Source organism: Diabrotica undecimpunctata, chromosome 1, assembly GCF_040954645.1.
Source record: "Diabrotica undecimpunctata isolate CICGRU chromosome 1, icDiaUnde3, whole genome shotgun sequence".
Taxonomy (NCBI): Eukaryota; Metazoa; Arthropoda; class Insecta; order Coleoptera; family Chrysomelidae; genus Diabrotica; species Diabrotica undecimpunctata.
In genome coordinates this window covers 572616-596174 of record NC_092803.1, presented here as the reverse complement: position 1 = coordinate 596174, position 23559 = coordinate 572616, and the positions used below count along the sequence as shown (strand labels likewise).

Here is a 23559-nt window from a genome sequence, read left to right as displayed (position 1 = left end):
CTTCTTTCTTTCCTTTCCTTTTCTTTACTTTCCTTTCCTTTCCTTTTCTTTGAAAAGATGATTATTGTACTTACAATCTGACCATAATTGACAAATGAGCAATTTTAATACAATCTAAATTACTATTATTCCTTCAAGTTAAGAAATATGTCATCTATTATCTAAACACTAATGAGATAATAAACTATTCAAACAAACTTATTTAAACGGCTTTGTCCGTCTTCTAGTCTTCTAGTCTATTAGTTAGCAATTTTCTAGTTAGCACAGCAGTGTCGAAGAGCTGAATTGTCTCAATATTTTTGCAATTTTCATAATGATTTTAGCCATAGTTTCCACTCCTAAGTTATTATGGAGATCAATGTTTGCCATATACTAAGGAGAAATATTCCTAATGATAAAGAAATGTATTAGGTAGTTGATCTTGCTTTTATCTGCAGGCAAAGTTGGTTCATCACTTGATAGTAGATCTTTGTTAGTTATGATCTTTAATATTTAATAAAAATAAATACCTCTTAGAGTAGTTATTCTAGAGCCTCTGTTTGTGTTCTTTACATTGAAATCTCTTCCAATATCAAATTCCTCTTCTTCTGTTTTTCTAATTTAATATTAGTTTGCTTTTTAACAAAACTCCTCAGGCACGCAATATAGGAACTTACGTACAAGCTTTACTACTTATATTTACTGTAGTAGTTTAGATTCATTTTTAATAATAATTTTGTAGTATATTTTATACAGAACGAGGCTAAATTATGGAACAAATTGATTTTTTTTCAAACAATTCATTTTAGACAAAAAGCCTAAAATATGTTGATTTTTACGTGATACGTGAAATGCCGATTTTTTAATAACGTGCGAAAATGATGCAGTGCCAGTTTTGATACGGTATCATAATCTTTGATTTTTTTTAACTGAAATATGGGTATTGTAATATTTTATTTGAAAGGTTTTTTAAAAATGTATTTAGCAGTATTCAGCGGTCAGATCTAGAGATCTTGATAGCCACTCTGTTCAAAATAGATCAAAAATGATCTAATGAGGAAAGCACTAAACGAACTGGATGCAAGAATCGCTATAGGAAGCAGAACAAATAAGTAACCTGCAAACGAGATGACACTTATACTAGCAGTGAATGAAGTGGACATAACTACCATCACCGAACGGCTAAGCAAGATAAGAAAAGTATTTGGACTTCCGGTCAACGCCGGAAAAACAAAATAATATCGTAGACAGGACAAATACTAACCTACCGCACAAACATTAAGTTGCTTATTGTATACTTGGGATCCCTGATAAATAACAATGACGATATCTCCGCAAAAATCAAACGTAGATTATCAATGACCCGAACCGCAATAGTTAAATTAATTAAAATATGAAAAGACCAAACAATAACAAGGACTAACTACCAAGTTCAGGTTGGTTAACGCTCGTATTTTTCTTACTTATAAGTAAGAGCAAAGCCGTCGAAATGTTGGTTTACAGAACAATTATACGCGTATCTTGGACAGAACACAGAACCAATCTGTCAATTCTGGAAAGTTTAAAATAAAAGAGAGATTTGATATTAAAAAGTAAACCGATCATGTCTAAATTACACATTCTGGCCACATAGACAGAAGAACGGGACCATTGAACTATTGGTAGCAGAAAGAAAGGTAGAAGGCCGAAGACTGGGAGGAAAATCTCCAAAGCGATAAAAAGAATGAATATTCTGGTGGAAAAATCTTTACATGAAACCGTTAATCTGGCATAGAATCGCACCCAATATAGACAGCAAGCTGACAATATTTACAGTGTGCACCATCCCAAGGGTTAAGAGCTAAAGCGCAATACAGCGACTCCGCCCACGACCACTGGTCGAAAATACTTATCGGGAAATGATAGAACAAGGTTTGAACTTGTGTTTTTGAGCCTTAAAAATCGTAATTTTAAGTTTTCTCACGTTTAAATTATCTTGTTCAAAATAATCCAAAAAATTTAAAAAGAATTGTCTGGATCGAAAAAATTGATTGTTACAATTTGTTTAAAAAAAATTGAACAACTTTTCGCCTTGAAGTATCTTTTGGAGTATCTCATGAAAGAGATTATGCAAAAAATTATCATGGAAATAATTTTTCGAACGAACCCGAGCTTTCCGCCTTGTATCCCTTACAGTTTTGCCGATATATATTCCAAGATGACTTTTTTTCTTTTACAATTTCTTTTCTTTTACTTCCATATTGGTCAAATGACTGGTTTTTATTTATTTTTTCACTACGTTTCTATCGCCGATATATGCTGTTATACTTATTTAGTATTTTTTCTTTTTGATACTTGTCTATTCTTGCTAAATTATGTCCTAACCTAACCTAACTTTTAACTTTAAGCAAAAAGAATCTTTATTATTCATAATAATGTGTAAAATAATATACAGTAAATTATTCATCGGAAAACAACCAAGAAAGGAACATAAGATGTACTAAATAAATCGTCTATGAAAACAAACTAATAAGTTGCAATTATGATTTTAAACCCCTCCCCCCATCCTCCGAAAACAACTTTTGTTAAAGGTTAACGATTTCCACGCTATGCTTAAAACAACTAATTACATTTTAACGATTTTAACGTCTTTGCCTCCCTCTAGACGCGGAAAAGATGGAAATTAGCGATGTCTGAAATGCTGAAAATATCTACCATCATATTTCCGAATGAGCAACAAAAACCCTACAAACAATCTCCATTTCCAGAACGATGATACAACCCATTCGGTACAGTTTCATCTCGTAATCCTTCACAGTCACGGTTTGGAGTCATTTTCATACCGATAATGCAGGGGCGGAGGAACTTTTTTATCTTATAAAATTGCCTTTTTTTTGTTTAAACATTTGTTACTAAGACGACAAAAATGATAGAAAAGGAAACGTGAATAATGAACACGAGGACTATTTTCATAAAAATAATTTTACAAAACGTTAAAGTAACCAGTTTGACTGTTTGTAGCTCTTACTTCTTTATTAAAATGCATTACACCATATTGTGTTTTTTATTTCAATATTCAACATTTTGTTTTAATAATCTTGACAATTTACAGTACATCTTGTTTTTGAACCGTTCATCGCTTCAAGAACATCTATCTACATAAATGGTTTCGACCAAATATCCATTACATACTGTGACTCATAGTTGGTAATAAAACTATTTCAAGATTTGTTTTTTTTTAACAAAACACTGTAAAAGTTTTTTTGAGTGTTTCTTCTTCTACTTTTCTTTTTTTGTTTATTAACGAATCTAAGAGCTCTTCCTTTTTCTGGTTACTGTTAGATAATAGTTCCTTTAATATTGTCTATGGCTAAGACGTAATTGATCGGAATATAAACCAAAATAGTCCTCGTGCATTATGACAGCCTTTTTACTCTTAATCAATTAGTTGCCTTCGTTCTCTTGTTTGAGGGACTTTCCTTCTTTCATGAGATTTCTTTTTTTTTCTGGTTTTGTATTTATTGCCTTTTTGTGATTCCAAAGTTTCCTATTATCGTTATTTTTCTAGTGTTTACATGTAAGCTTGAGGCTGCTCATCCTAGTTCAGTCACATATAACATAAACTTTTATACCAAAACGGTGGCCTTTGATTTTTATGTACCAAAGAAGTCTTTAAAAAGGAGTTTTCCATTAAACAATACATACTCTCATTAATAACGAGGTTTTCAAAAGGTATAGAATTGTGACTGAAATCTTTGTTTTATTTGTGTCAAAACCTCCTTTATTTTATACAAGCGATCTCCAGCTTCTGCATTTTCATTGTTACAGAAATGTAAATATATCATAATTTGTAAGTATCTATCTCCTGACATTTTATTGCTTAGAACTGAGGAATACAAAAGACTCTACTGACCAATTCTCCTTTACTTTAAGCTTTTTGTTTTTGGACATAAACATAGTCAATCCAAAAAATGTAAAGAACTCATCTAGATAAAGATGTTTCAATTTTTTTTTATTTTTTTTGCATGGCGTACCTGTAACTTTCATCAATTATATATTTGGCTGTATTTTCGGTGGAAATTAAAAAAAATAATCAATTACCTTTGGTTCTTCCGTTAAGTTGATCATGTCCTGTACTCCGCTCTGACTATGGTCAAGTTTCTGTAACTTATGGACGAATTGATTTTTTTCCCACCTCATTTGTAGGTCACTATAATCATTTTTAATATTATTGTGATTTTTTACATCTAAGTTGTCACAATTATCTTCTAATATCTCTTTCAAGCTAATATCTTCATCAAATTAAAATTTTGGCTGATTAATGATACTGGTCTTTGGAGACGGGTAAACACGGTGTCGGATATATCGGTCAGTTATCCGGGTGGTAATTTTCTTTCTGTCGGATATATCGGTCAACCGTCCTGAAAGGGTTAAATCAATTGAAACTAGCTACGTAATTAGGTGTGGAAACCTTTGTATTGCATGAAAATCATGAGCAATTCTAATATTATAATGACACTAGGTCGATGATTTAATATGAAGGGAACCTACATCTTCACTGCTCGAAAGAAAGGAGGACCACTTTGTCTCACTATTAGAACCAGCCCACTAACTAGGTCAGGAAGGAAGTAAACATTTTGGTTAAAATTGATAGGTCTTCAAAACAGCAGAAAAAAAAAGAAAAAAGACATACATTTGGATGAATTTTAAATAAATTTTATTAATAAAATATACCATTTTACAAAAGAAACCTTTACTTATTTGTAAGTTTAAACAAAAAATGTATGGTGCTATAGTACGCAATATAATGATATATCGACAGAAAACAAGTCATAAACATACTAAGTAAGAGCAAAATTAGAACAACTGCAATAAAAAGGGCAATAGATCAAACATAGACGAAAAAAGTTTAATCTAGTTTGGATATTTAAAAACAGTAAATCAATCGAGATTGGTATTAAAAATTATATTAGTAAAAACATTTTACAATTACAACAACTAATAATGTCTTAATTATTATTTTCTGTGAGTTTTTTGCACGACACTGACATTCGCCTTTCCGAAAACAACATCAGAGTCCTAAGTGGCGAAATGAAACTTTATTCGCGTAGTTAAGATTTTACTTCCGAAAAATTATAGTAGCTTTTTGAATTTTATTGAACACTTCTGCTTGTCTTTTTAGAATGATGAACGAGAAATTTGTCCTCGTTATAATTTCGGCGTTATTTTACGTTTTATTGTGGAAATTCGCAGGATCTCTGCGAAAAAGAACATTAATGTTTCGAGTTCGTTATAATGGAGCTTTTTAACATGTTCTGTTAAAAGGGAGGCTTTTAAGAACAAGTGGGATTTGTGATAAATTTGCTAATATCCGCAATTTAATGTGAAATATGACCATATAACAAAATGTATGAAAAGACCTAAACAACATATACATCTTTAATAATTTTTATACTTATTAAGTGTTTAACTTTAATGATAGTCATTTCTTTGTTTATATATAGTTTTTCAGATTTACAATGGATATACCTACTGTATGCCTAGGATATTAAGAGACAAGCAATATGCAAACCAGAGGAAGGATGCAGAATTAGTTTGTGGCTTACATTACAGGGTCCCTATAAATATTGACTGATTTCTTTATTCTACTCGTTCACTCAGTTAATGAATATTTTGACAGATTCATTGTCGAACACATACAACACAAAAATTCCTACCTCTGAAAATAAATCTACTGTTGCAGACTTCTTTCATTGAAAAAAGAAGAATTCATAAAACATCACGATTAAAATCTATGTTCTTGGTGTACTTTTCTTGCTAATAAAAAAAAACATTGAATACAAGCATATTCTGGTCAAAATGCTAAATTCATGGCTTTATCAAAGTTTTTCTTGTTAACCTTCACTTTAAAAGACGAATACAAATCAGGATGATTTACTATTATCGACAATAGATTTATTCTATAATGGAAAATTTTGTTTTAAATCACTTAATATTCAAATCATTGCTATCCATTTTAGGGGACAATCTTTATACATGTAAATCAATATATTTATAGTATATTTGAAGAATAAGCTGGAGTAAATTCTCAGAATACTAATCTTCGCACCTCGAAATACATAGGCGTGCACATCTTCCAACTAAAATGTAATCTTAAAAGAAAAGTTTGCGTTAAATTAATTTGGATATTTAGAACAAAGTAATTAATCCAATCCAATACTGGTTTAAAATAAAAAGATATACATAAAAAGAATAAAAATTCTATTATTTGTGAAACATACAGTTAATATAAATTAATAAAATACTGAAACGTAAAATACATACACAAAAACTGTAAGTTTTTATATATTCCTATTAATAAATAATAATATTCTTAATACTAATAATATTGGAAATAAGAATGAAAATTATATTAGCAATAATAAATAAACAATGAAGTTGTCGGCAATTAGTTCAAATTAAAAAAACTTCTGAGCTACAGTTTAAAGTTAAGCTTTCTCATATTCTGTTTCAGACGAAGTGTTATCCGATCCGGGATGAATTATTATAGGTTTTATACTGCTATCTATTATATGATCAAGCTCCCACATATTTTTCTCAATATCCATAACGTGATTAATACATTTTTGCCAATGTTCAGTCGTTACTTCGTATATTGATTTATGAAAAAGAATAGTAACATCTGACAATTTAAAAGTTGAAAGTTAAAATAACTGAATTTTTAGGTATGAATTCAATTATCTGTTCGAAATATTCTTCAAACACGTCTCCGTTCATCTCTTCGTGATAATCACAGGTCTTTTTTGATTCAAACAAAAGTAAACCCTCCTTAAGAAATCCATTCATACTACCTATATGGGTAACAATTAATCGTCGACCTTTACCTGTTGGTTCTTTGAAATCAGGTGAATATCCTTCCAGAAATGCTTGTCGATATGTTCTTATAGTTTTGTCTTTCCAAACTCTCCCTACACTATGCCCTTCATTAACCTACGTTTCATCTAAATAATAATTTTTTTTATTTTCTGGCCTCATTTTTTTTATTTTTCTGAGGTAGTCTCGTCTCGTCACAGAATTTCTTCGGAATCGATCAGCATTGACTGTCTGCCCACTTTTTCATACTTAAAGTTTAACTCATTCAAAACTTTCCAAAGTTTGTCTCTACTTATTGTGGGTAAATCGGGATCGTCGGTAATGGCTTGTAAAACTTTATCTAAAGTTGGTATTTGTTTGTTAAAAAAAAATGAGTGGACCATTCTACCAATTGCATTTTTGAAAAATTCATCCACATTCACTTTCGACAATTTTGGTCTTCCTGGTCTCGGTTTGGGTGGCGTTATACCAGCTGATTTTTCCTCTTTTAAAATGTTATATACGGTGGTTTTGAATATCCCATTACTTTAGACGAAATTTCAACTATACTATCAACAGTATTGAAAGGATTGTGTTGCTTAAAATAATTGTAGACGTTAAGGATAACACTCTTTTCGTTAAGTGATAAATGATTCAACTTTAATTTTTTAACTGGTGTATAATCACACGTTAATGCCATATTCTATAAACTCACTATTCACTCTTACAAAAAACAACTGTGTTAGATCTCTTCACTCGCTTATAATCGACTAAACAAAAATTTTCTGATATTAATGAATGACTATTTAAAGACCATTAACCATTTTATTAATCATTGGTTTTCCAAACAAAATCGAAATTTATACTATTTAAGATAGCGTTCACATTTATCAGAAACCATCTTTTGCTAATCGACTTTTCTATCTAAGCTATCAAAAGACCATTAACTAAATACCTAAGTATTTTAAGAGTTTCTTTTTTCTTGTTATTTAATGGGTCATTATCATAACGACAAAAATAACCATAAATAACGTTACTAAAATAAACAGATTTATATAAATATAATATGCTTTGAAAATGGTTTAAATATCTAACAAACCGAAACAAATAATGTAATACCCTTAAAGTACGTCTATGACCAGCTGAAAAAACTGATACTTAAATTTTACGATAGTCCATGTGACATCAAAAAATTTCTATCTAAATAGTCAAACCCAACGTAAAATAAGCTAAAATATTGACGTGTATGAAAAGCACACGTACTAAAATATGCTTAATAATTTAGTTTTTTTTCTAAGAATTTACTCCAGCTTATTCTTCAAATATACTATAGGAATACTTTTTGGAGAATTAGATAAATTGGAGTACTTTATCGTTAACTTTGCTTCTTATTGTTTTTATGCTTTTTATTTTACCTTCAACTGTTGTTTATCTACAACTGGTTTATTAATAGCGACTTTTTGGTTGCTCGTCTTTTTAAGATATTTAATTTTTGTGCATTTTTATTTAGAGAGCTTTTTACTGATAAACTGGTTATTAGACATGTGTTCGTGAACTGCTTTGTATGTATATTAATAAAAGTTTTTTTTTTCTCACGTAATTATTCTTTTATGATCGTGTCTTTTTGATTTATAATGCAACTAAATCAAGTCTTTTGTCCATAATATGTCTATCACTTGTATCAAAAGATACCTATTCCCAAAAAAACAATCGAAAAAAGCAGAAACACATATATCACAGAGAGTGATGGAATCGATGAAAGCTAAGCAAATATTAAGTCTAATATCTTAGCCTCGGCCAAGGAAGTTATTGTTGAAAGAACTATAAATAAAAATAAATCGTTATCAAGGCGAAGAACTCCATGTTTTTGTACAGAAGTGAAGGAAAAATGTAAAGAAAAGAAAAAAGCTTACCTGAAATACATGTCAACCGAAATAGAAGAGTCATACCATAATTACAAGACAATTAGAAAAATAAAAAATGATCACTGGGAACGCTTTTGGAAAGAAATGGAACATGATTTTTACGGTCTGCAAAAGCAAATTACTGAGAAATCACTAGAGTATAATAGACCAGCATTTCTGTGTCTGATTGACCTAAAGAAAGCGTTTGACAGAGTAAGACTAAAAGATGTAATCCATCTTCTGTATAATAGAAAGGTTTCCCTAAACATTATAAAAACTATTGAAAACATCTACAAAATGGAACAAAATGGGAGTTAAACTAGTTGGACAACTTACAGAACCTATAGAAATAGGCAGCCGAATAATACAAGGCAATAGAATAAGGACAATAAGACATTGAGCCATAGTGCTCGTTAATTTAATCATGAATTAATTTAATATGAAAAACTCACATCAAAAAACTAAAACAAATGTAGTCAGCAAAGAACCAACCAGATGTAAAATAAAAATTGATGGCATCAGTATTGAACAAGTAATGGAAATAAAATACCTGAAAATTACACTGTCCAGCTATGGAGCCCTTGACAAAGAAGTGAGAGATCAAGTACAAAAAGCAAATAGACTGGCAGAATGCATTACCAGATGAAGTCAAGAATTTATAAATCCAGTGTAAGACCAATAATGACATATGCCTCAGAAACAAGACCCAACACAGCCACAACACAAAGGCTACTGGAAACGGCAGAGATGAGAGTACTAAGAAGAATTACAGAAAATACGCTGAGAGGTCGAAAGAGAAGTGAAGACATTAGAAGGAAATGTAATATATAGTGTATAAATAAATGAACACAAAATAAAAAAAGAATCGAATAACCACATAAGCAGAATGAAGGAGACCCGTGTCGTCAAAATAGCAAGAGATAAGTCACCAATATCGGACGATCGCGCAAAAAAATGGAGTAAAAACCTTCCAAAAAGGTATTAATCTGCTAATAAACAGGCAGAATTGCTTATAAAGAGGTAGATGAAGAAAAAGAAGTGTATCGAAAATATTTGTGTCACTCTCATAGAATTTCATTTTCACAGCAGGTTTTCTCACTGTTTCTAGAAAGTATATTTTATAATTTCTTAACACAGCCGTAGCAATTAACGAACATTAAACATTAAGTTGAACATTATACAGTCCAGTGTAATCTACTATAAACGCAAATTATGAATTTCCGAATCGAGCATACGAAACTTTTTCCATGATTTTTATCGTGTTTGGATAAAATTTGGTAAGAAATTTATCCAAGTGTTGTTACGCCTCTGGTACTAAAATAGTTTTTATCTTTAAAAGATATTTTTACTCACCGAAAACTTATACCCAGAAAATCCCGGGTAGCAAATATTCAAAAGGTGGTTTTACTTAACTAATAGAAATTTCGAAGTTGTCCCCCACCAACCGCAAGTAAGAAGTTACAATCTACCCAGGGTAGACGCTGCGTTTATTAGTTAGTATCAACTTAAAACTCAGTTTGAATGCTTCCTTTTTTAGTTTAGAGTAATAACTATTACTCTAAGCGTATTTTTATTATTAGTATCAACTTGAATCCAGCCAGGTCTGGACACTGTCTTCAATTTGTTTAGGGTAAAAACTCTCGCGTATTTTATATGGTTATTGTTTGTCTTGCTTATAGTTAAAAAGCTACACACTTCGCCAAGGCTTATTGTTTATTAAAACTAAAGAAAATATCCTTAGTTCATGTCCTATTTAATGACTTTAAAACTGTAACAATTGCTATAGTGTTTGGTGCTTCGCTGACTTGTGTGAATCGGTGGTTACGAAAAAACTTTGACCAGATCATAATTTGGTTATAGGAACAAAGTTATTCATTAAGTAACATATTTGTTAATGCTTGTATTCTTTTATTTCTACGTTAGTGGGTGGTCCTTCGAATTGGAATTTATTACATTGCTTATTACGCTCTAAATGGTAGTAAGATGGCCTTCCTAATTTATTGTTTATGTTCCTACATTTTTAATGGCCTTAGAGCCAAATGTTGAACCAATCTTCTACCAGTGTTTGTTTTGAAATTGTTTTGCTTGATTTTGCTTGATTACTTGTTTTGTTGATACTTTTATTTATTTGTATTATTAGTCATGATCCTTCTCTTATATTTATTTTTTTTTCTGCGTGGAGTCTGATAATATATTTATTGTTATTAGTAATCAAAGTTGTTATTAATTAAAAAAGAATAAAACGACACGCTGTATATTTCACGATTATATTTTCGTAGCGCGGAAAAGGTTTATAAAGCATTTAGTGGAAGACATTGAAGATAGGCTTCATTAAAGTTTTCCGTGATTATATTCCCATCTTTGTTTAGATTTTCAGCAGACTGGTTCCGAAAGGGGATTGTCTCTTTGTAGGGCGGCATCAAAGGAAAACACATAAACAAAAGTCTTTTTTATTTCGCCGTCGGCTGACAATCTTTATTACTTCCATAATAAGAGAGGACACGATAGAAAGTGAGTGGATATATTTATCTTTTAGGTAAATATATAAAGGCAATACAGACAACGGTTGGAAAAGTAGGTTGGGAAAATGAAGAAAGTGACGAAAATTACTATTCTGGTTTAGGCTCCATTGACACTCTGTTTATATTAGAAATTAAGATGTATAGTCAATACCATCTTCATACATGTCACAAAATTGATTTTAAAAACTACAGAACCATAGAAGAACTATTCAAGAAGCGATAGAAATTGCAAAAAGGTCAAATTGTCTTAATAAAAAAGATGACGGCATACGGTTACGTTTAACATGGATACCTCTCATGAAGAAAATATCGTCCGTTTCACCCGCCAATCAAAATCCTACTTTTCTGTTATTCGGAGATTCCTAACTTAGCAGATTTTTATTTGATAGTATTTTTGTTAACAATTTTAACACACTCACTAGCAACAATACTCCTATTTAATTTTTTGGCTCAGATTTTGAGGTTTTTTGCATCTTGGTTTATCATCTTGCATTATTCTAGTTCGTTCTATTTGTCTGAATAGTTTCCATATTTCTGGGCCTCCATACTTAAGTAGTTCGTTTGGAATATTATATATACCTGGCGAGTTCAGGGTTTTTAATTTTTTTGTGGTTGTTTAACAAATGTCAATCACTTCAAATGACAAAGATTTTCGTTAATTTTGTGGATTAATTGAGGTTGCTTTTTAGCTGCTTTCTGTAATTACCTAAGTTTGCATTTCTATTAGGATAATTAATTATCGAGTCGAATTAAATTCTAAAGCAAATCAATCCTTTATTTGTGAATACTTATCAGCATACGCTTAAAACAAATATGACAATTCCTCTCAAACGGATCTGCCCGAAGCGCCCTGATCAGTTATACAAATAGCTAACAAATTAATATGAACGACGTATCGGTGTAGGAAGTCTGCTTGGGTGTTTTCCCAGTATTAGAAAACTAATAGTTGTAGAAGTTTCGCGTTTTGCCGCAAGGCTTGTATAAATATTTATTCAAATACAATTAAAGTTGCGGTGAATGAAACAATTTGATGAATTGCGAAATTGCGTATGAATCTAGGAATTTCAGGAAGTACCAAAGAGTCATGTCAGTTATTAAAATTATTGTTACGACAGTTCCGCAACATTTATTCTATATAGAAAAAGTTCCTTACTAAAAAAGAACAAGTATTAGAAATTTAGAATATTCTAGATGTCATCGGAAGGTCCCTAAATATCTCGTACGGTTTGCAAAGTCAGAAAATGTAAGTGATAGGTACTAGATTTTTGAATAGTTTTGTAATTCAGATTGAGTTATTAACAAGTATTGTAATATTGTTTGCTGTTATAAATAAAAGTGATTTTAAAAAGTGTAACATTGGTGCCGGATGGTTTTCAAAGATGGAAGAGGAAAAGGAGAAGCGTAAATAAGACGAATAAGGGAAGCGACACAAGAAGAGAAAGAAGTGAGAGAGAAACGTATTCAAGAAGAAGAAGTGGAGGAATGTAGAAAAGAAGAGGTAGAAATCACAAATAGTTTACCTTAAATTCACAGAATAGGTGGTAATTGTGCAAGAGTACAGGGTAATTAGGTTGGTGTCAATTGTGCAAGAGACTATAGGGTAACTCGAAATAATGCAAAACTACACATATTCTGATCTAGAATACACATTACAAGAAATAAAGGAGTGGTTGCGTTCAACGGATATTTATTTCGAAGAAGATTACCTACAATCCGAACTATTGGACATTGTAGCTCATTTTAAATCGCAGTATGATGAATGTGTCGTAGATGAAATTGCAAAAAGTAAGAATGTTAAGTTGCTAAGATTACCTCCATATCACTGTGAACACGTAATTAGCATAGAAAATGTCGACCCAGTTATAATAAACCTTAATAACGACAGTGGCAGTGAAAGTAAGGAAGACGGGACTATAGAAGAAATGTAAAATACACAATTTAAATACATTTTTCCGTCGACCGTCCATTTATGATCAATTCTAACACCCTCAAAATCATTGATTAATGAGCCCTATTAATGAATGATTTTCTATTAATGAACGATTTTATTATAGGTAACACAACATACATTGCTTGCATAAATTAATTAAACGCTCTGTGATTGGCAGTGACCTGTGGTGTAGGCAACCAAACATATACCTATTTATATTCCCACTAAAAAATTAATTTCAAATGAAGTAGCCGCTGTTAGTACTATCTGTCATTGTATGTCATTATTTACTTTATTGTTTAAAATTCTGTGTATTTGAAAAATCAAAGGATGGATATTGACGAAGAGTTTAATTTAACTCCACCAGAATTTAACTTCTTCTATCACAGAATTTACAGAGGTCCAAGAAGACTTAAATATAAATTTGTCAAAATGCTATACAGCAAATAATCATATAAATTATATCAAGATCTTCCTTTAATTTCCATAATTGCACCATTTCGAATATTAATGTTTACTATAATAAAACTACCACTAAGGAAACTTTGAATAAAGTCAATGAAAGCTGAAAAAACTGTTGTTTATCGTTAAGTAAATAAATATTTAAACTAAGATATCTTCATTTCTGAAAAGTACGGTCGACGGAGAAGTTTTGTAACGAACTCGTGAATTAAAATGGCAATTAACAATCTCGAACATTAACGCGCTCGCTTCGCTCACGCGTTAAAATATCTCAATTGTTAATCGCCCATATTAATACACTTGTTGGTTAAATAACTATTAATTATTTATGTAGGTACCTACGTATTTATTAAGGTTTAACATATTTATGCGCTTAAATACATTATTATACAAGTTTTTTTAGACAAAGTTATTTTTATTTTATTCACATAAAGGTATTTTTCAAAAAAAAATTGTTTTAGAACACCTGCAGCCACAAAATGTCAATAATATTAATTCCTTAGTTTATTGTTATCCTATAGAAAAAAGTATATTTGCTTCAAACCTGTTTCTGATAAAATTTGGCATCACTGTTGGTCGTAAGAACCTGTACTGTAAAGTCAAGGTGGGACAGACTATAAGTACGATAGCTAAAATACCTTATAACAAAACAAAGAATATGGTATGGGACTCAGAATACGAAAATCAGCGTTGTATATAAAACCAACGTGTAGAAATGGAGGTTGCTTGCTGACTCCGATAACCTGTGTGAATCTTCTTCTTCTAGTTCCTTCTCCTATCGGAGGTTGGCTATCATCACAGCTATCCGTACCTTATTGGCGGCTGCTCCGAAAAGATCTACTATGCTGCAACTATACACTCTCTTAGGTTTCTTAGCCAGGAAATTCTTCGTCTTCATATGGATCTTTTAATCTTGATTTTACCTCGCATTATGAACCTTAATATCTTATAGTTCGCACCTCTGGTAATGTGGCCTAAATATTCCAGCGCTCTTGTTTTGATGTGCTTGTTGAGCTTAATGACCCTCACCTTGTGAATGTGGGGTGGTAAAAGATTCAAAACATCTACATCGTTGTCCTCTGTTGGAGAAATCTTGCACTGAATACGATCTTCTGCACGCAAATGATACGGGCATTCAGACTACTCCTTTCTGGATGCACAAAATTTAATTGTTTGAACTGGACACATGAAGTAAGTTCTACATATAGTAAGAAGCATATAATCGGTCATTGAGCACGATTCCGACATATATATATATATATATATATATATATATATATATATATATATATATATTGCTATGATTGTTTATTTTGAGTTCAAACTTAGTTTATTGAGCCAATAAGAAAATTATAACTTATCTGTTATCAAAAGTAAAATAATCCTTATATTACCTGTGTTCGATGGATTCAAAAGATTTTCTAGTTGTCTTTTATCGGGAGAGAGAAAAAAGGATAATAATACAAATATATTATATTACAAAGATTTACTTTTCTTTATTTTATATGAACGAATAAAACAATTATTAAATTCTGTCGTTATCTTATCAATCAGCATACAAGAAAATAAATCAAATTATTATGAGAATAAGATTATAAAGCTACATACATTTATATTACGTGAAAAACCAATTTTACTTAAAATTTTCTTTACTTGAAAAAAAGAAACCACAAAACTTTAAACTTTTGATTAGCCTAACAAAACCTCAGTTCTTAAATTTGAATGCTAATGACCATGATGTCGAAACGATCCTTCACAGATATAAAATTCAATTGTTCAAACACTTACAGTTTATTTTCTTCTTGAATTGTATGTTGGAACATACCCAGAAAAGTCCAGTCTCCTCAAAGATGTGATCTCCCCTCTTTGGCACCTTGGCTCCTTCTTTACGTCTCTGCAAACCTCCTTCAGACTACACAAAAAACACCTGATTCACTTCTCCAAACTCCGCTACTTATTTATGACACCAGGACCTCCTTTTGTCAAATTTATGCCGTAAGAATACTTTCACATATACTTTATAAAATGCCCACGGTAGATACAAGGACCTCTTTTAATCTACTTGTTATCTCCTTCTTCAAACTATTCACTTCTTTTCGTTACGCCGGTATCCAAAATCACGAACCACACCCTATCTTGAGACACACGACTGTTTCCTTTCGATGACCAAAATATGACTAACTTCTCCTCTCTCATGATCGACTCACCAAATTCCCATTTAAAAACGACCGTCCAATCAAAAAGCTTAAATTGTGTTTACTATGATATTGGAAAAGCCTAATTTCGGTTTCAGAGAAAACTAAATAGCTTACTTTAAAATTGGTTTTTTTTCAATACATCATTTATACATATTTCAAAAGATTAGAATATGGTCATTTAATACTCGACTCTACAAACAATGAAGAGATTAACCTTCAGGTAAAATGTCTTCGAATTCTAAACAAAGGATTTTTGATAATTTTGTTTGAAACGGAAAAGGTATATTATTATATAAGAAGAGACAGCAAAAAAATACAAAAAATATATTTAGTTACTATATAACAAACAATATACAATATAACAAAGAAAGACAAAAAAGATAGTCAATACCCATGTGCAGACGAAAAAAGAACAACCTAAAGTCTGTAGGTGAGAAAAATAGTGAGTGAGATATTTTAGTATTAAAATTATTATCTTGGTTCGACTTTATCTTCATTCTAATTTTTAATTCGTTGTCTTTTATACCTATCTACTTTTTGAAATAATTTTTTTAATCTGTGAAACTCTAGTTATTACTTATTTCTACTTTTTATATCTCTATTACCACTTTTAACATTGTAACATAAACCAATTCAGTTTGTTAAAATCGTAAACGTAAAATACAAGAAACCAAGAGTCAATATTGACTAAAGAATTTTCAACTGAATGATAATATATCGTAAAACTATCGCAGTAAGCTAACCACGAGAAAACCATTAAATAAAACCGTCAATAATAAATTTCGAAGGCAACTAACATTCACCCCACATCTACTCCATAATCGTAACTCTTCCTTTATAGCTACTTCTAGTTATACTTCGCAGGTAATACTAGTTAGCAAAGTTGATTCCTGTAAAATTCATGACTTCCGCGTTTTACTTTAAGAATCTTCCATGTTGTTTAAATATTTGTGAGTGCACTAGACACGATAGCTATTGGGGATGATTAAAAGTAATAACATGGGCGATAAATCGGGTTAAATAGGTAATTGAGCAAAATATATGGGTCGTTATGATGTTTGTACTATAGAAAAATTTATATAAGATTTGCATTTCATAACGAGATTTTATATGTTAATAAAAGAAAATGGTCAAAATAACAGTTTTACTGCTTATTAAAGTAGGACATGCTTAAATCGTTAAATAATGTAATATTATAATATATTATAATATTATAATACTTTTTAAATTGTTGATTTCCATAGATTCTAACAAAGATAGCTTAAGGCCTTTATTTTGAATGTGAGGAATTTGAAATTCGTCATTAAAAGAATGATTAAAGTTTAAAAGGTGAAGGGTGTACCTAGAGTCTGTTTTTTTATATCGTAGAGAGAGTCGTATCAGTTTTTTTAGGAACCAGCTGTATCTGTGGGTTGGTGGGCATTTCGCACATCTAATAAAATGAATGACCAATTTTGCTACAGGGCTACAAACAAAACACACACATAACACATAAAATAAAATTATTAGAAGTATGTACATTTGATAGATTTAATTTCATAAATACTGCCAATCGAAAATGAAAGTACGAAATACTGTTGAAAAAATAAATAAAATATCTGTAAAATAATATATTACAAGATCATCCTTTCTACTTAACATTATAATGATGTAGGTCACCTCCACCAATATGTCCCCCTAAAATAAAAATTGCTTTTCATTGTGGGTCCGATCATTTTTTGTGTGGTTTGCATGAAGAAAAAGAAAACCTGGTTTATGTTCGATGGTTTTCTGTAGTTAGCTCTTCAATCACTATATTTATTTTTTTCTGTCTGTCTGCTACTGCTATAAAAAAAATTATCTTTATAAAATTACATTTCATATTTCGCTAAAATCTCTTTACACATTACACATAAACTTTTTTTTATTTTTTTGGTAGTTTTTTTCTAATTTTCTTTGATGTTAATTTTATAAATACGTGTTTGATCTGTTCTTTGTCTTTTCGTACTTTATGTAGGATCAAAAACTTTAGGATGACTTTTTATAACATAGATGCTTTATTGCAGATATACCGCAGAGACCAATGTGAGTTCTGCCTATGCCTTGATGGAGAAATGTTTTGCTGGTGGCAGGAATGCCCACCCACAATGGAAGGACCATGCAGAGATCTCAGCCCTTTTTCACCGTGCTGTAAGTAAAGTACTGTTTTTATTATTTTATGATAGATATTGTTTTATTCTTCTTCTTCTTCAAGTACGTCATCTTTTTCATCTTTCATGTACGAATAGATGTTTTTTCGTTAAGCAAATATCTAGTTTGTTGCTGATGTGTTGCGTACTAAATAAATTAAAATCTTCTTTCTAGTAAGCGTTCCGGCTAACCCACAAGCTTTCCCGTTATCTTCTTCGTCGATGTCGTCGTCGTCAATAGTGTCAGAAATAACCACGAAGACAAACGTGCCCAGTTCTTCCAGTGTATTCAGCAAAACTTCCACCAAAACGGGATCTTCCACGAAATCCCCAGTATTTTCATCGTCGGCTACGGAAAAAATTGCGACAGATACTTCAAGTCGTCCACCAGAGAGCAGCACTCTTAAAGACAGCAAATTGTGTATTATAATGGGTGAGTTTTAATATTTATTTTGGTTTTTTCCTGTTACTAATATACAACGAACTTTTTATAATTCGGGGACTTGATGCAAGAAGTACCGAGAAGAATTGACTGAATAGGTGGTCCACTAGAATTACACTGAGGTATCCAAGAGGCGTCAAGAGACCAAGAAGACGTCCAAATTTAAGATGGGACTATGACCTAAGAAAACAAGCCGGTACAACATGGCACAGAAAAGCGAATTTTAGACAATCCTGGGCAGATATGAAGAATGAATATGTAAGGGAGTCTACACCATAATCGGTAGAATATGCTAAGAAAAATGATGATGAGGAGTTACAAACAAATTTCTTGGCGACTTGGAATGTAAGACATCAAGCTAGAAAAGTGTATAATGCAGTTAAATAAATAGAAAAAATATTAGAAATTAACGGCATCCTTGGGCCTGATTCAGGAAAAATAAAAATTAGCAATAAAGCAATATATTTTCAGGAAGTCAAGATGGTTTACACAGATATGGTGTCAGCATAATAATTTCACTTCATAGTCAAGTAGAATTATAATCATACAATTAAACCGGAACAAAAATAAACAGAAGTTTATATTCCAACTGCGAACAAACCACATAAACTTTCTACAAAGATAGTATTTTAAAATTCATTAAAACGCAGAGTGTTACAATTATAATAGGAGATTTTAGCGCAAAAGTTGGGAAAGAAAAAGTAATTTAAGAGAATGTTAAAATATACATACAATTAAAAAGAGATAAGCATTCAAGCTCATAATTTAATAAAATAATAATTTTCCTTAATTTTAAACAAATTAAAAGGCTTTATTGTAAAGTTATGCAATTTTTGTGGATTCCAATTTATTCTCTAAATCCCACTTTTAGAATTTTTCAAATACCCCTCGTAAATATAAACCTAATGCTTTTAAACACTACGACGCGACGCTCTGTTTCGAATGGCGCTCATCTAAATGTAAACGAAATCAAAAAAGTTTCTTAATGTCAGAGAATTTGATATTTTTTAGAATATAATAGAAACGGATATTGTAGGCTTCAAAACTTTTTTAAATATCCTTTGTTCTCTGTCGGTTGTTTGTGCGAATGTTTAGTTTTAATCGCTGTTGCAGATTTAGGTCAATTTTTGTGTTTGTGGAAGAAGATTACAATTTATGATTAATTAGAAACGTTTTTCTTTAAAATTATTTGTTTTTGTACTTCATGAACTTTTTTGTTCTCTGATCAATACTTCTTATTTTTGCAGTCAGAATATATGAACCTGTGATGTAGCCATACGCTAAATAAATAAATCTCTTTTTACCATCTGTTTCTTTCAAGAATATACTTGAATCTTTTCATTGAACTCTATGTTCATTTTCTCATGCATGTGAGGTCTACAGAATTCTCTACTTTGAATATAAAATGAATGTTCACTTATTCTAACATTTAATGGTCTTGATGCTTCACCTAAATAAAAATAATCGCATTCACAAAGAATTTTATAAATACAATTCTTTGTTCTTTCTCGTTCGATGTTAGATTTAGTTTTAGATAAAATAGATCTCAATGTGTTTTTTGTTTTGAATGTTGTTGAAATGTTAAATTTGTTTTCAATCATTTTAATTCTTTCATGTATTGTATTGTTATCTTATTCGGAATTTTTATTATTTGTAAAATTCACATGTTAATTTTTTTGTAGCGGAATATTATGTTTTTATTGCAACATTCCTAGAAGATAACCGCTACAAAAATATTTTGTATATTTGTAAGGCCTTTATAAAAACATTTGTTTTACTTCGGATTTTAGCCTTAACTAATGATGTCGAACCACCTTTTCTTCGGGCGGCCTATTGTTCTTCTGATTGTCAATCTGTCTCTTGCTCTTGATCTGTTATGTTTTGTTAGACATTCTTTCTATATGTTAGTTAGTTAGTTAGTTAGTTTTATTTTTGTGTATTTTCTCATTCCAAGGGCTTCTCGGAGAGCCTCCAGAATACATTTTTTTAAGTTTTCGCCAGCTCGTGCCTAGGTTACTTTCATCTTCGATATTTTCCAATATTTACCTCAAATTTTCATATATATATATATATATATATATATATATATATATATATATATATATATTTAGGGATTCTACAGTATTCACTGCCTTCCCTCGCTCAACCGTTTCCATCTCTCTCTGTTGTTCCATTCTCCATCGTTGAGTCCTCTCTTACTCATGGCGTCGTCTACTTCGTTCCTCCAGGATTTTCGGGGTCGGTCGTCCTCTTTTCCTCCTTCCTATGGGGCTCCATTCGGTTATTCTCTTTATCCATCTGCTGTCGCTAGTTCTTCTTACATGTCCATACCACTTTAGTCTTTTTTGTTCTATATATGTTAGTATGTCTGTTTCTATTGATGTTCTTTGCTTTATTTCGTCATTACTTCTCCTATCCATTCTTGTTACTCTGCAGCATCTTCGCAGGCATTCCATCTCTGTTGCTACTATCTTACTGCTGTTTTTCTTGTTTATGATCCAATTTTCAGCCCAATATGTCATAATACTTCGCACTAATGTTTTATAAATCTGCGTTTTTGTCTTCATATTTAGGTGTCTATCCCACCATACTGAGTTAAGTTGTCGGATTGCTGTTCTTGTTTGTCCTAATCTTTGTGTCAAATTTTCAATTTTTATTATTTCTTCTGTCCTCGTTCGTTTAATCTCCTCTTTCCATCTTTCATTGAATATAATTTCATCATGTACCAAAGCTTCTAACATTTTGTGACGTCAGGCTCCTCACATGCACTATCTGTTTATGTTTTCTGTTATCACATGATCCGTCATTGATCTTTGTCCTATAGTAATTTCGAATAACGTGTTTTATGTTTATATTGATTTTTATGGTCAAATCACTTATTGGGTATTCTTAGTTCGTTTGTTGTGCAGAAGTCCACCATCCTTTCTTCATTATCATAGATGATTCGCTCGTTAAACCTTTGTTTTATTCCAGTTACTACTTCGTTTCCTATTCTGGCATTAAAATTCCACAGTAATATAAGTATTTTGATACAAGATCATCATAGCTTCTTTACAGATTTTTAGTTTGCAATATTTTGCTATTTTTTTTTTTTAATCTTCCAAATTCACCAAAAATATTTTTTGGGACATATACAGGCAATCCTTTATTTGATATTTATACGTATTTTATTTTGATTATTACTGCTACTCGTTCCTTTGCTCTCTCTTGTTTTGGAACCCATACATTAATAAATATTCTCCCATCATCGTTTGTCCTTTATCTTTCCACTTTGTTTTCTGCAGGGCGCAGATATGTATTTAATATTTGTTCAACTCATTGTGTATTTCGTGATCTTCTGTTATTAAGGTTTTATATTTTCCTAGTAGCTCATTATATCTTTCGTTTTTCCAGTTCGCAATCCTTTTTCTCGCCTTTGTTGGTAAAATCGTGTTTTTCGTCCTAATTCGAGGATTTTCACCGGTTCTTTGAGCATTTTATTATTTTGTTATCTATATCAAACTGCTAACTTAACTCTGCTACCCTCCTCTTCTATCTGGGCTTAGAGACAGCAGTGACAGCTGATGAACTACTTAATCCAAATAACAACTCTTCCAGGCGGAGGTGAAGAAAATATCTCTATAGAAATTCTCCAAATAGAAATTTAGAAAAGCATAATACAACATTTGACGTAAATCATAGAATGTAAGCCATAAGCCGTAAAATAGGCAGTAAGACGTAATCCGTGAGTTTTTAGTCGTTAAGACGAAAGCAGTAACTGTCAGAACGTATGACGTAACCGTTACATTAACATGTGTTACAAAGTAAACGTCAACTCTAGCGTACAATTTAACACCTCAAACCTCACTGCTTTCTTTATAAAAAGACAAAGATTTGTATTTTGTTATTTTCTTCCTATAAATTTTTAATAATGCAAGAAAATCTACATCCACATATGTTTATGACGATATCAATCGGTATGGTGTTTTATTTATTATTTAATATTTTCATTCGATTATTATCTTAAGAATTCTGAAACTTTGTTTCAGGAAGGGAATACCAAATAGGCGATAAACTACCCCACGACACCGGAAATTGCTTGGAGTGTATCTGCGGCCAAGGAGCAAAGGTCACTTGCTCTCCACACCAATGCACTCCTGTCGAGGACGACATGAACGATTACCACATGGCCGGTGCCAGACAACCGGCTCCTGATATATTTTAAGGCGATGTGTCTCTTTTCTAATCTTACTAGATGATAATTTTATTATTTTTAAAAGAAAAAGGGGTATGATTTTAAAAATACATTATATGGGCTATGGAGCTACAGGAGTTTTGTTTATAAACATATAAACGAAGAATAAAATAAGATTTGACTCCGTTGACATTGAAATGAGGTAACAAAAAATATATAAGATGGGTATATTGTGTAGTTATCGAAAATGCACAATAAACTACTATAAAAGAAATTAAATCACGACAGAAAACAATTGTTAACAAAATAATACAAGTCTGTCTTGTCTATTCCGATACCCAAAATAGATTTTAAAACATCTTTGCTAAAATATCATCTAGTATGAATATGTTAATTTTAGTTATAACCAAAGTATTCTTATTTTTTATAATTAATTTTATGTTTAATATGTTTTAATATAATTGTTAGGTATTTTTTCTTTCATTTTTATCTGCTTTATTACCTTCCTCGTTATTTCTACATAAACACGTATGTTTTGAAGGATTTCAGATAAGTTTAAAAGTTTATGGAATGTGTAGAGACCAGAAAGCATCAGACTATATAAAATATTCTATAAATAGTATTTAAAAGATTTTTACGAGAAAAAAAAATAAATCAATGATGAAATTTAGGAACAGGTAGATAAAAGTGTCTATTCTTAAATAAAAAAAAATTTACAATCTTACAGTGCTTCCATTTTGTAAAAAGGGTTGACTTTTCATATATTGGGCTGTATTTCGTAAAATAATGAAAAATTACTTTAACCTTTGTCTAAAAATTTGTCTAAAGAATATCTTTATAGCTTCAGTAGTTTCTGAGATATAGCCCCTTTTGTGTCTGCTTATTTGGGTTATCTATTGAATGCGGGCGCGAATAAAAATGACACATTTTTGAATTAACTATTTAATCA

General features: G+C 31.0%; 1 protein-coding gene across 3 annotated transcripts in view; it reads left to right on the top strand.

Moving 5' to 3' along the window:
* Positions 1 to 23026, top strand: part of LOC140443133 (kielin/chordin-like protein) — a 583808-nt gene extending 560782 nt beyond the window's left edge. For 2 of the 3 annotated variants that reach the window (XM_072534223.1, XM_072534230.1), the window contains 3 exons: positions 17872 to 17995; positions 18170 to 18427; positions 22465 to 23026. In XM_072534223.1, the coding sequence (XP_072390324.1) occupies positions 17872 to 17995; positions 18170 to 18427; positions 22465 to 22640 (558 nt within the window). In that variant the 3' untranslated portion in view covers positions 22641 to 23026. The remainder of the gene's footprint in view (positions 1 to 17871; positions 17996 to 18169; positions 18428 to 22464) is intronic. The other variant, XM_072534237.1, reaches the window with a different exon arrangement.
* Positions 23027 to 23559: the final 533 nt, after the last annotated feature.